Below are 14,232 nucleotides of genomic sequence, written 5' to 3' on the forward strand. Positions count from 1 at the left end.
CTAGCCCATTTCCAAATCTCTGCAACATAACCAACAAGTGGTTAATCAGCTTATCCTTGAAGACTTTAAGTAAGGGAAAGCTACTGCTACCCAAAGAAGCTCATTTTGCTTTTGCAGTTATTACTGTTTTGAAATTTTTTCCACGTATCATAGATGTATACCTCTTAACATTTTCTTGAATGCTGGTTTTCCTTTTACTGAACTTTAAGTTGATACTCATGTTGGATATGAAAAATGCCCCATTGTCACTTTTATAGTATTTTATTAGGAATAGCTTTAAAGTTAATAAAGTCTTGTTATCTCATTATAGATTTAACATACTTTACAGCATCTATTTTATGTGCTTGTCAACAAGCATACAAATGTTTCATTATACAAAGAATGAGAAGAATGTGTAAGAAAATATAGAATTGTTTGATATAGTCATGTTAATACATAAATTTTAAAAATATTAAAATAGCTACTCCTTGTCCTCCTACTGATCTTTTTGGTTCTATGACTTTAAAAAATATATTTATTACTTTTTTTTGCATTATCTGTCACTACCACACTAACCAATCATCCCCCCTCCCAATTTTATAAGCCTTACTTTGTAAATATGTATAACTAAGCAAAAGCATGGCAGTGTCTAAGAATTCATTTTTCATTTCATTCCTCTAGTGCAGTAGTTCTGAAACTTTTTGGTCTCAGGTAACTTTACAGTCTAAAAAAGTTATTAAGGACACTGAAGACCTTTTGTTTATGTGGGTTATATCAACCAGTATCTCTCATATTAGAAACTAAAATGGATCAGCTTTAAAGTATTTATTTAAAAACAGGAATAATAAACCTATTTGTGTTCTAAAATACATTTTAATAAAAATAACTTTTCTTAATAAGTTAGTAAGGACAATGTATTGTTTTATGTACTTTTGCAAATCTTGATAATGTCTGGCTTATTAAAAAACATGTAAATTCTCTTATCTACTTCTCCATTTAACATGTTGTTTTGGTTGAAATATAAAAGAAAATCTGGCCTTAGAGAGCTATATAATGGAAAAGAGAAAGATTTTAATAAGTAAATCATGTTAGTATGAAAATCATTTTGTTGTTCTCTTGGCAAAGTTAGTGAATCAGTATGTCATGTTCTTCTCCAGCTCATTTTTTATAGATGAAAAACTGAGGCAGACAGATTTAAGTGATATACCCAGAGTTTCACAGATATACTGAGATCAGATTTAAACTCATGAAGAAGAGTCTTCCTGACTGCAGGCCCTGATACTCTTATCTGCTATACCACCTAGCTGCCCACAGCATATATACTTAATATCATTGTAATCCTTAAATTTAAAAAATTTATTTCCTACTAATTACCTTGAGTAGATGGAATCAATTTTTGAATTGATGTTTAATCATTTTATATTTGTCAGTTTATGTTTTATCATTTTATGTTTATAATTTTTCAAAGGAGGAATATATTTAATATTAATAAAAATCTCAAGTAATATTCTGTACTTAACAGTACCTGAGTCTGGTTCTTAGACTGAAAACAAACACAACTTACAATTGACTTGGGATAGTGGGACTCTTGACTGTTAGGAAATAAAAGTTGAATCTCTTAAAAATAATGATTCTTTTTTTTCTACTATTTTATTTTTTCCAATTACATGTAAAGATAGTTTTCAACATTTACTTTTATAAAATTGTGTTTTCCAAATGTTTCCCACCCCTTCCCCAAGACAGCAAGCAATCTGATATGGGTTATACATGTACAATCATTTTAAACATATTAGTCTTTTTGTGAAAGAAAACTCAAAACAAAGGTGGAGGGGAAAGTGAAAATAGTATGTCTCTATCCTCTTTCAATTTTGAATGCGGATAGAACTTTCCATCCCAAGTCTATTGAAATTGCCTTGGATCACTGTATTGCTGAGAAGAAATAAGTTTGTCATAGTTGATAATCAATCTTGCTGTTACTGTGTATAATGTTCACTTGATTCTGCTCATTTCACTCAGCATCAGTTCATGTAAGTCTTTCCAAGCTTTAATGAAATCAGCCTACTCATCATTTCTTGTAGAACACTAGTATTCCATTACATTCCACTACCACAATTCAGGCATTCCCCAATTGATGAGCATTCACTCATTTTCCATTTTCTTGATACCACAAAAAGAGCTGTTACTAACATTTTTGCATATGTGTCATTTTCCCTCTTTTATGATCTCTGGGATACAGACCCAGTGGTGGAACTGCTGGATCAAAGGGTATGCACAATTTTATAGCCTTTTGGGCATAGTTCAAAATTGCTTTCCAGAATGACTGGATCAGTTCACAACTCTACCAACAATGAAATATATAGGGATTTTTTTACTCATAATTTTCAAGTATCTCACAATCTCAAAGCACAAGAAAATAGAACATATAATGTGGAAGCATGTTTTGCATGACTTAGGTATCATTTCTTATTTTCTTTATAGGAGGGGGAGGGATAGATAGAGAAAGAATTTGGAACTGAAAATTTAAAAATAATATTTTAAAAAGAAAAAAAATGGAATTAGCGATGTACCTAAATGATCACCATATCTGGGGATAATCTGACGTTGGGAAAGCCTAAGATTTAACTGATATCAGTAAATAAAATCTTGGGTTTCTTTCTTGAGCTATATTTCCATGGTTAGATTTCCTAGAACTTGAATTTAATTAATTTGGTGTTCAGTTAGTAAACATAATTCCTTTTTAAGTGATAGGTGTTTAAAAAATACTTGTTGAGGAGCAGCTAGGTGGCGCAGTGGATAGAGCGCCAGCCTTGAAGTCAGGAGGACCAGAGTTCAAATCTGGCTTCAGACATTTTAATAACTTCCTAGCTGTGTGACTCTGGGCAAGTCACTTTAAAAAAATAAAATAAAATAATACCCTTTAAAACACTTGGAGAATCATACCTGCTTTATAGTGCTCTTTGCTAATAGTGTTATTCAGTTAATAGATAATTTGTTTATTCTGCTTACAACTGAAAAGGCAAAAAAACTCACTTCTTACTTAGGCTTTGCAATCACCAGAGAGTAGCGATTTTCTAGCATCCTTGATTGTGTGAATCCTGGGGATTCAGAATCTTTTGGAAATAATACTTGTCCAGGAAATGGCTTTTGAGAGCATTGTTATGGCTACAGATAAGTAGATTTGGAGCATTGACTTCTCGTTGTCATCAGATTTGATCAGTCATCAAAATCTTAGTGAACTAAAACGTTCTCTAATATATTGATGGTTATATCCAGAGTGAAACATGATTAACTTTAACACTAGAAGAAAATGTTCTTAAAATAAAATAAATAAAAATTATAAAATAAAAATAAAAGGTAAACCATACTTGCTTGTGCTAACATAACATTTTTTTTCCCATTAATCAGACTGGCCTTACCCCTTTGATGGAAGCAGCTTCTGGAGGATATGCAGAAGTTGGAAGAGTTCTTCTTGATAAAGGAGCAGATGTCAATGCTCCTCCTGTGCCTTCTTCACGAGATACAGCTTTAACTATTGCAGCAGACAAAGGCCACTACAAATTCTGCGAGCTACTTATTAATAGGTAAAGTCAGATTTTATAGATGTATGGATAATCTTATTTCAATTTTGCTAAGTATTAGCTTGTATTTTGCTGAAATTTTTTAAGAAAGGAAGGTGTTAGAGAACACTAGAAAAATTTAAACTTTTTTTTAAACTGAGCATATAATTATATTAAATATATTCTGATTTTTATAGGGGAGCCCATATTGATGTTCGTAACAAGAAAGGAAACACACCACTATGGTTGGCAGCAAATGGTGGTCATTTTGATGTGGTACAGTTGCTTGTGCAGGCAGGCGCTGATGTGGATGCTGCAGATAACCGGAAGATTACACCTCTCATGTCAGCTTTTCGCAAGGTGATTTGATGTGGAAAACTAATTTATAGCAAATTATTGATTAGAATCACTGTGGTGAAATAGAAAAAGTTGAGTCATAAGACGTGGATTTGAATCCTTCTACTCCTGACTAAGTACTACTAAGTAACTAATTACATATAGATTACTTAATTTCACTATGGCACAGTTTCTTAATATGTAAAATAATAATTTTGGATTAGATGATCTCTTCAGTCCTTATAGTTACAAATTTAATGAGACTTTCAGTGATAAGCAGCTAAAAGGTAAATTGCTTCTGAGGCACCAATATTTTCATGATAAATCACTACTTTTTATGTCATTTAGAAATAACTAGAAACCAACTATAACTGGCTGTTACAGTGTTGTCATATGGAAGAAATTGTATCTAAGAAAAAATATTATTTGTTGATAGATGAGCCAATTTCTTATTACATTTTGATAAATTGACCACACAAGCCAATTGTCTTTGCAACATGTTTTCTCTATATTCTGTTTTGTAAGTAGCAAGATAGACCTTTATTTGTCCATGTAGAGCAACTTTTTTACTATGGGAAGGAAAGAAAATACTGATACTTTTGAAATAGGTTCAGTTATATATATTTATATATATAATCATATGTCATATATACATATATAAAATATGTGACATATGTTAATTATAGATAATTGAATTATATCTTTAGATAATTGAATTATATCTTTCAGTATTCCTAGTAAATTGGTTTACAAATATATTGTCTCCATTATTAAAAAATTAATATCCTAATCTCATTTTTAAATGGATAGTTATTTCCTGGAATTAATTACTACTCACTTTAATTTGTTCATAAATTTTTATATACATAGGTAAAAATTAAAGAAATTTTCATGTGTTGTCCTTAGGGCCATGTAAAAGTTGTGCAGTATTTGGTGAAAGAAGTCAATCAATTTCCTTCTGATATTGAATGCATGAGATATATAGCAACTATCACTGATAAAGTAAGTGTAATGTAATTTTTGAAACATTGTTATCTTGTAGAAGTGTTACGCTGTTGGTAAAGTGAGATTCTGTTTTTATTGGCAATCACCTTTATTTTTAAAAAGGTTTGTGATGAATTTTATCTTAGGTAATTACTTCCCAATAACCCTCCAAAAACTTTTCCTTATTTACTGCTCTCCCCAAAAAAGGCAAAACCATCTTATAGAACAATTGAGTAATTGTTAAATAGAATAGATTGAACAGGTTATTACCTGCACATTGTATATCATCACTCTACTGAGAGAAAGGAAATTGTTCCATCATTGATCCTCTTGAGCCAACATTATCACTGCAGTTGCCCTAAATTTGTGTCTTTTAGTGTTGTCTTGATTAATATTATTATAGTATTTGTGCACATCTTCTGTTATGCTTTCAGTTCAAAAAAGTCTTTTCAGGTTTCTTAGAATCATATTAGTTGTTTATTTTAATGAAAAATATTCTATTACATTTGCATACCAATATTCAATCATCTCCCTTGATTTTTCTCTTTTAATTGTTTCATTTGTAAGTTACTTTGTTAACTGTTTTTTCCCCCGGTACAGGATGTATTATAATAACCATGTCATGTGATCTATTGTCCTCTTCTATATGTAGTATTGCCAATTTAATTATAACCAGAGGGGATAAAGAGATGGCCTCTACCTCATGAAAATTTTAATTCAGTGAATCTGAAACTCGTTGCAAAAACTGTCCATAATACAGTCTGGACTCAACCATAATTGGGAAATATTTGACATAATAAAAATGTAACAAAATATAGATAACATTACATTTTAAAGCTAAATCAATGTGCACCCCACAAGGATCCTTTATGTCCAGTTTATTGGCCTCCATTTCTATTTTAGCTTGACACCTCTACTCTATGGGGTGCCTTTCTAAAGGTCCTTCTAAAACTGTACATTATAAAGTAGTTGTCAGTCTGCATTGAAAATGGAAGTTTCTTCATCATGAATTTCCTACATCAATGAGATCACAAATTCAGCTATGCCCAAAGAACTAGAACTATCAAACTCTGTCTATCCTTTGATCCAGCAGTATCTCTACTGGGTCTGTATCCCAAAGAAATCATAAAATAGGGAAAAGGACCCACATATGCAAAAAAGTTTGTAGTAGCAAGGCACTGGAAACTTGAGTGGATGCCCATCATTTGGGGAATAGCTTGATAAATTATAGTGTATGAATGTTATAAAATATTATTGTTCTAAAAGGATGATTTCAGAAAGAGCTGCAGGGACTTAACATGAATTGATGCTAAGTGAAATGTATAGAACCAAGAGAACCTTATTCAGAACAAGATTAAGTAATGATCAATTGTAATGGACTTGGCTCTTTTCAACAATAAGGTGATTCAGACCAATTCCAATATACTTGTGATGTAAAGAGCCATCTACATCCATAGAAAGGACTATGGGGATTGAATGTGGATCACAACATAGTATTTTCACCTTTGTTATTGTTGTTTGCTGGCTTGTTTTTTTTTTTTTTCTTTCTCACTTTTTTATCCTTTTGGTTTGATTTTTCTTTTGCAGCATGATAATGTGGAACTAAGTTTAGAAGAATTGCACATATTTAACCTATATTGGATTACTTGCTATCTAGAAAAGGGAAGGGGGTAGATGTGGAGAGAGGGAGAAAAATTTGGAACACAAGATTTTACAGGGGTGAATGTTAAGAAAACTTCATATATTTTGAAAATATAAAGCTATTGTTCAAAAAAATTAGCAATTCAGGCAAAAACAGTTAGTTTAATCATGTAAGACATGGAGTTATTAAATAATGACCCCTTTTCTAAGACTACTTAAAACTTTTCCAGGGGCAGCTAGTTGGTGTAGTGAATACTGCACCAGGCCCAGGCCTGAAGTCAGGAAGGACCTAAGTTCAAATCTGGCCTCAGACACTTAATACTTCTTGGTTGTGTGACCCTGGGCAATTCACTTAACCCAAATTGCCTCAGCAAAAAAAAAAAAAAAGAAAAGAAAACTTTTCCAGAAATAGTTCTGTTCCCTAAATGTACCTAACATTGTGCCCTAGAGTTGTACTTTTGACTATCATGTAACATTCTAAATAAATTGTGACAGGTCATGAAACCAGAAATTAAAACCTTGCCTTTGTGTCTTTGTTAAATCTTTGTAGTGGGCAGGATAAACTTAGAACAAAAAGAGCTCTCATCCTTCTTATTTTCTACTCCCTTGCTTGGGCTGCTGGGAAATGTCTATATTTTAAAATCATTACATTTTATAGTGCTAATAAAATATATTTGTACAATGACTTTGAAAAATAAGATATTAAAGTCACCTAGTTTTCAAGTTAAATAAAACACTTGTTCTTTAGTTTGAAGAAAGACTGCTGCTGTTTTGGTGAACTTTCAGTAGTACCTTAAGCTTTTGTCTCTAGACTCTATGCATAACTGTTCTATCAATTTTATGTGGCCATTCCACAATTATCATTTTCCATCCTAGGAACTGTTGAAAAAATGTCACCAGTGTGTTGAAACAATTGTGAAAGCTAAAGACCAGCAAGCTGCTGAAGCAAATAAGAATGCAAGTATTCTGCTGAAGGAGCTTGATCTAGAAAAGGTAAACCGGGAAACTATTGTGCAATTTAGGACAATACTACACTGTCTTATAATGCTACATTTCTAAGAATCTGCTTTAAGGGAATTTATTGCTATAGTACCACCTACATTGTTTTGGGAACTGCTTTGACATATAGTACTAAATAAATAGTTTAAAATTTAATAAACCAAATGATTTACATTTTGGAGCAAGCAGGATATTTGCCAAATGCCACTCTTAATAGTTTTAATATTTGGTCTGGGTAACTCGTATAGTGAAAATTTAATAATTTACCAATAGTTTGCTATGAGGGCTAAATTATTAAATGGCCTCTTAAATAATTTCTTGGGGGGGTATTGATTAAAAGGATTAGCTGGTTTGTCATATAACTAAGATTAATACCATTTTTGTTTTTATTATTAACAAAGTATTGAAATGCCTTTAAGTATATCCATATTCTATTCTAGCCCATGCTCTTTTTTAGATAAATAAGAATTCCAAAGACTATTGAAATGCTCATATTAATATTATGAATCAATCAGAATTGTAATGGGTGGTAGACTATAAATTGATGAAACTGTTATAATTTGTAAAGAAATATTTCCATCCTTGATCCGATTAGTTTGTGGTGTATGGTATACAGTCTTGTGCTTTCATTTTTTTCTTCTCTAGCTTTCCTAGGAGTTTTTATTGAATATTTGTCCTCATTCCTAATGAAATGTGTGGTTTATCATACACTCTCTCTCCTTATATACAGTGGATTTTTTTTCTCTGAGTTTTTTGTTCTATTATTTTTATATTTTATATATTATATATTTACAATACATAATTTTTATATTTATATATACATGTTTTGTATAAATATATAATTTTATATTTTCTGGTGCATTAAGCTTGTTAAAGCTACTGCTATATAGATATAAACCTATAATAGTCTTGAATAGTGCTCAAATACTTTCTTTTATTATTGTAAAGGTTACATCATTTTTTAAAATTCTTATTGATAGTATTTAGGAATGTAGATTATATTTGTGGTTTTTTTCTTGTGTCCTGCTACTTTACTAAAGTAACTTTTTTACCTTCATTTTTTTGTTTACTGTCTTAGGTTTTTTTAGGTATATAATTATGTCATCTGCAAATAAAGACATTTAAATTTCTTTATTACAGATGCTTATTCCTTCATTTTCTTTTTCATGGCTTACTACTATTTCCTAAATTTCCTAAAACTGATAAAATAGGAGTGGTAAGAATATTCACTCTTACAACTTCCTCTATAATTTTTGTCTCTAGCTTTGGTACCTAGTAAATAATAGATGCTTAATAAATATTTATTTGTTGAAATGATTTTTTGTTTGTTTTTGAAGTAGTACAGGTATGGGAATGGAACTCAATATAATAGACTTTTTCAACATGTTTCTTAATTTTGCCTTTTTTTCTCCTTTTTTCATTCTTTATAAAGGAAGAGAATGAATAACTTACTGGAAAGTTTAGGTGAAGTAAAGTCAAAAAACATGAATTTTTGTTAAAAAACAACAACAACAACAATTAACATTTATATAATGCTTTATAATTTTCAAAGCACTTTACAATGTTTTGTTATTATTATTATTATTTTTGCCCATTTAAAAATGAGGAAAGTAAGCCTGGCAAAGAGTATATATGAAATGACCAATAAATGTCTGAGACAGAATTTGAACTTGGATCTTTTTGACTCTCAAGTCCACTATTGTATTCACTATACCACTTAGCTGCCTGTAAAAGGAACCAAAAAAAACTTGAACATTTTATCTTTAGGGAAAAGATCTTATAGCTTAAAAATTAGCATGAATTAGGGCTATATTTTCTTGAAATTTTCTGAGAAGAGATGATTATTTAAATCTCTTTATGTTTTTATTTTTTTCTTTTTGATAAACTTCATTTATTTATTTGTTTATTTATTTATTTGTTGATATGCTAATTTTCTATTTTTTTCAGTTTTCTTCAGTTTTATCTCTTTTCGTTAACATTTTTTTACAGTGCATTTTTTCTTAGTGTTCATGGAACCTTGATCTTGAAATGAACAAATGCCAGATACTTATTCATAGTAGTTGTAGAAATGATCATATCTTTTTTAAAATCCCACATGCATGTTTAGTCGTACATTGGATATCTATTATATGCTTTAAAATAATATTTACCAAATCACTGATAACATTATATGATTGTTTTATTTACAGTCAAGAGAGGAGAGTAGAAAACAGGCTCTTGCAGCTAAGAGAGAGAAAAGAAAGGAAAAAAGAAAAAAGAAGAAAGAGGAACAAAAAAGAAAGCAGGAAGAAGATGAGGAAAACAAACCTAAAGAGAATTTAGAGTTACCAGAGGATGATGATGAAGAAGAGAATGACGATGAAGGTAAGTGATAGTACATATTTTTTAAAGTAAAAGTAATTAAATTTTTCTTTTGTCTATATATGTTTTATATAATTTTCATATTTTTATCCAAAGCTCACCATGATGTATGACTTAATTTTAATTTTATAGATACTTTTAATAATGAACATTTTAAAATTTAAAAATATTAAAAACTTCTCTTTTTTTCATCTCCCACCCACATAGAAAAAAGTAAAACAAAACTCCTATAACAAATATACATAGTCAATTAAAATAAATTTCCATATTCATGATGATTAGAAAATAAGTATGTCATTCTGTATCCCATGTCTATCACTTCTCTGTTAAGAGGTCGGCAGCAAACTTCATCATTAGTTCCCTAGAATTCTGGTTATTCATTGTTCTTTTCGGAGCTCTTTTAAATCTTTCAAAATTGTTTGTGTTTACAATGTTGTAATAATTGCATAAGTTGTTTTCCTGGTCTGATTATATACTGTAAGTATACACTTCTAAACATTCTATAACATTTGAAATTAACATAGAAACTAGAAAATTAGAGAAAGAAATCAGAATGGGAAAATAAACAAAAGTAGTTTAAGAAGTACAGTAAGTCCCTTTGTGAAAAATTATGTGCTATGCCTTGTAATTATAATTACCAAGCCTTCCTTCCTAGATTAGATGTAGAAATATATTTCTCTTCTTTCATTAGAGAAGAAGAGGTAAGATAACTTACTAGTATAGAATAATACCCATGCTATCAGACTTAAATTTGAGGTAATGCTTCATTTTGCTGAATTTCTTTATGGTTTTTTTTTTCCTTCTCATTATTACAAGATATGGCTCACTCTTTAGGGGAGAGTAACCATATTTTAAAGAGCACATTTTTTAAAATATTAATAAAAGAAAACTTATGTCATCAAAGAAGTATATTTTTTAAAACCAATTAGCCACATCCCCTCCTCAGATTCTCAATAACTTAAGTCAGAAAAGAGGCAGCACACATAAAAGAAAAGTGAAAGAACATAGTCAGAAGCATTATTTAAGAGGTTTTTATAGCCCAAAAGACTGCATAATTTTACATCATTCAAAATTCCTAACCATGGAGTCCAAAAAGTTGGGGCTCAGCTCCCTAACAATACTTTGTATTATTGAAATGGCTGTACTGTGCTCTGTTTATGCTCACCTTTCTAGGTGAGGTTTTAATTCTAAATTCAAACAATTCTTACCTAAGAATATGTTAACTAAATTTGATTAGGAATTTTTAATGAACTATTTTTTCATATTAAATTAGGTTTAGAGTATGCTAGTATATTAGTTCTGATGGTAACTGAGATTTTCTTATTTAGATGGAATTTGTGAAAACAAAAAACTTACATATGTTTTGATTTTCAGATCTATTAGTGATTATCTGAAACTCATGTTTTGAATATAACATTTACTTATTCATTTTTATTAGCAGAGCAAGAAGTTCCCATAGAACCTCCTAGTGCAACCACTACCACTACAATTGGGATTTCTGCCACTTCTACTACCTTTACTAATGTGTTTGGGAAAAAGAGGGCTAATGTAGTAACAACCCCCAGCACCAATCGAAAAAATAAAAAAAACAAAACAAAAGAGACACCTCCAACTGTGCATTTAATTTTGCCAGATCAACATATATCACTTGCACAACAAAAGGCAGATAAAAATAAAATAAATGGAGAACCTAGAGGTGGTGGTGCAGGTGGAAATAGTGATTCTGATAACCTGGATAGCACAGATTGTAACAGCGAGAGTAGCAGTGGTGGTAAAAGTCAAGAGTTAAACTTCACAATGGATGTAAATTCATCTGGTGATAGAAGATATACATCATTGTTAATTCATTCCCATGAAGAAAAAACCAGCACCACCACTTCCAAAATGCAAACAAGGTAAGTTTTTTATCCTAATTGGTTTTTTGTTGTTGTTGTTGTTGTTGTTTTGTTTTGTTTTGTTTTAAGCATCTTTTCCTTTATACTCGATAATTTGGATTATACAAATTTTATAGTATTGAATGCCAATAACCAAATTTGCTAGATTGTCATCTCTGTTCAAAACAGTTTAAAGTTTGACTGCCTTCCAAAGCATATTTCACTCTGTGATTTAGGAAACAGAACAGTTCCTAACAAATTATTCTTGGTGACTTAAACTAAAAATTCTCCAACTTCAAAATATAAGTACTCCTTCATCCTACTATTTGCCTATAAAACTGACAGGCAAACCTGTTTGAACCTATTTAGGTACTGCTTTGTATAATAACATATTAGGTCTCATTTCTAACTTTTAAATTTAACTTTAAAGTTTAAATTGGAGTATTTGTACACTTAAGTCTATCAAATATTCTGAATGTGATGCAGTCTCTCAAATATGAATTAGAGGAAGTATGTGATTCCATTAGTGTTTGAGAATCAGAAATTTAGTTCTACATCTGCCATTAAATTAGGTGATCTTGAATAAGTCACAGGCTTTGTAAACTTAAAATTTGCTCACATTTCACGTATATACTTGAGAACACAGGAAAACATATTTAAATAATTCTTCTCTAAGGTCAATTACATCTCAGGGATTTTATGATATGTATTGACTGTCTAATCATATGTTGCTAATAACCATCTTCATTTAGTCTTGAAAGAGTTTTGTTTTATTTTGCTTTTACTAGAAGGAGACATTTTGTCTTTACAGACTTGAAGGTGAAGTTAATCCTAATTCGTTGTCAACAAACTATAAATCAGTGTCATTGCCAGTGAGTTCTCCAAACATAAAACTAAATCTTACCAGCCCTAAAAGAGGCCAGAAGAGAGAGGAAGGGTGGAAAGAAGTTGTGCGAAGGTAAAGTTTATTTTTCATAAATTTTTAAGGACTTAAGATTTGCTTAATTAATTATTATTTTAACCTGCAATGTCATAATTATGCCTAAATGAAGTGAAACTGAATTGAAATATTGCATGTGCTTTTCTTTTATAAACAATATAATACAAGATAGGTTTGGGGGGAGTAGAACATGGTACCATATGAATTGAGTTTATTGCTCACTAAAAAAAAATATTTTTTAGCCAGGGAACATACAAAATTTAGCTGAATTTCAGTCTTCAAAGGACCTTACGAGTCTAGTACAAGGGAAACATAAGACATTAAAGACAGGTAACTGTAACATACAATATTGTATGATAGATGCATTAGAGAATATTTTTTTTTAAATCTCTTCGAGATCTTATAGGAAAGTCATTCCAAATAGAGGGATCAGGCTAGTAAGAAGAGAAATTACTTTTGATTTGGTCTTGAAACATTTAACAACTATAAAAGTAGAGGATGAGCATTTCAAACAGAAATAATTTGAACCTTATTTGCTTTGAATGTATGTAAAGGGGAATTATATGAGATATAGCTGGAAAGTAGAGAGAATAACAACTGATTATGAAGAAAAATGGAGGATGATAACCAGGTCACCTGGAAGGGTTAAGTAATAGTTATTTCTTATAATTAAAGATCCAAGCATGATTCTAGGCTGTTGGGAAGGAAGCCAGTGGTGATAGGGTTGAAGATATATGAAAGAAGATGGGATGAAAGCCAGAGCAAGGTCATAGGGAAGGTGAAAGAAAAGAAGTGCTTGTTCAGTGGAGATCAAAGGCTAAGCTATCATATGTTACTATATAAATGTTGGGAATGCAAAGACAAAAAAAGAACAACTCAGGACAAGGAACAGAGAAATGAGCAGGAGGAGAAACAGATGAGGGCCAAGGCCAGCCACATAGGGGCCTGGCTAGAACTGACAGGAGTAACACAGAGGGGTATATACATGGGGAAGGTCATCAAGAGATGACAAGTGATATGCAGTATCTGACGATGGATGAAAATAATTGGTCCTCCCAGAGAAGGATTATAATTTAGAGACGACAAGGACATTATAGAGTAGAATGGGTCAAATATTTCTTCTTTCAATATTGGAGGGTTCAATCCAACATCTCTCCTCTTTTTTTCTCTCTGCATGTCTGTTCTGCTTTTATCTGGAAAGTTGTTTTTAAGGGTTTTTGTTTGTTTGCTTTTTGTTTTTTGATTTTTATTTTATTTTATTTTTTTGGGAGGTGGAAGTACAGAAGGCCAGGGAATCTTAAGCTGAAAGACAGGATTGGGGAGGAGAAGGGAGGAGGACACCACAGCCATCTTTTTGGAATATAGATTTCTTTCAGAATCCTTTGTGTAAAGTCAAATTATGTATAATATGAATATGTAATGCAAATTTATGGTGAGAACTGTATGTAATGAAAAAAATGAATAAAAGAGGAATAGCACTTCTGAACTCTAAACTATATTAAAAGCAACCATTTGGCACTGTTTTAAAAATTGTGTTTCAATAAACAGACTAGACAAGGAA

The 14,232-nt window shown here is 30.9% G+C and overlaps 1 protein-coding gene across 7 annotated transcripts in view; it reads left to right on the forward strand.

Annotated features, from left to right (window-relative positions):
* Window positions 1-14,232, forward strand: part of ANKHD1 (ankyrin repeat and KH domain containing 1) — a 129,757-nt gene that overhangs the window by 97,685 nt on the left and 17,840 nt on the right. For 6 of the 7 annotated variants that reach the window (XM_074291557.1, XM_074291558.1, XM_074291561.1 and 3 more), the window contains 7 exons: window positions 3,385-3,560; window positions 3,734-3,896; window positions 4,779-4,874; window positions 7,374-7,490; window positions 9,686-9,860; window positions 11,296-11,752; window positions 12,543-12,689. In XM_074291557.1, coding sequence (XP_074147658.1) covers window positions 3,385-3,560; window positions 3,734-3,896; window positions 4,779-4,874; window positions 7,374-7,490; window positions 9,686-9,860; window positions 11,296-11,752; window positions 12,543-12,689 — 1,331 coding nt within the window. The remainder of the gene's footprint in view (window positions 1-3,384; window positions 3,561-3,733; window positions 3,897-4,778; window positions 4,875-7,373; window positions 7,491-9,685; window positions 9,861-11,295; window positions 11,753-12,542; window positions 12,690-14,232) is intronic. The other variant, XM_074291556.1, reaches the window with a different exon arrangement.

Source organism: Sminthopsis crassicaudata, chromosome 2 (genome assembly GCF_048593235.1).
Source record: "Sminthopsis crassicaudata isolate SCR6 chromosome 2, ASM4859323v1, whole genome shotgun sequence".
Classification (NCBI taxonomy): Eukaryota; Metazoa; Chordata; class Mammalia; order Dasyuromorphia; family Dasyuridae; genus Sminthopsis; species Sminthopsis crassicaudata.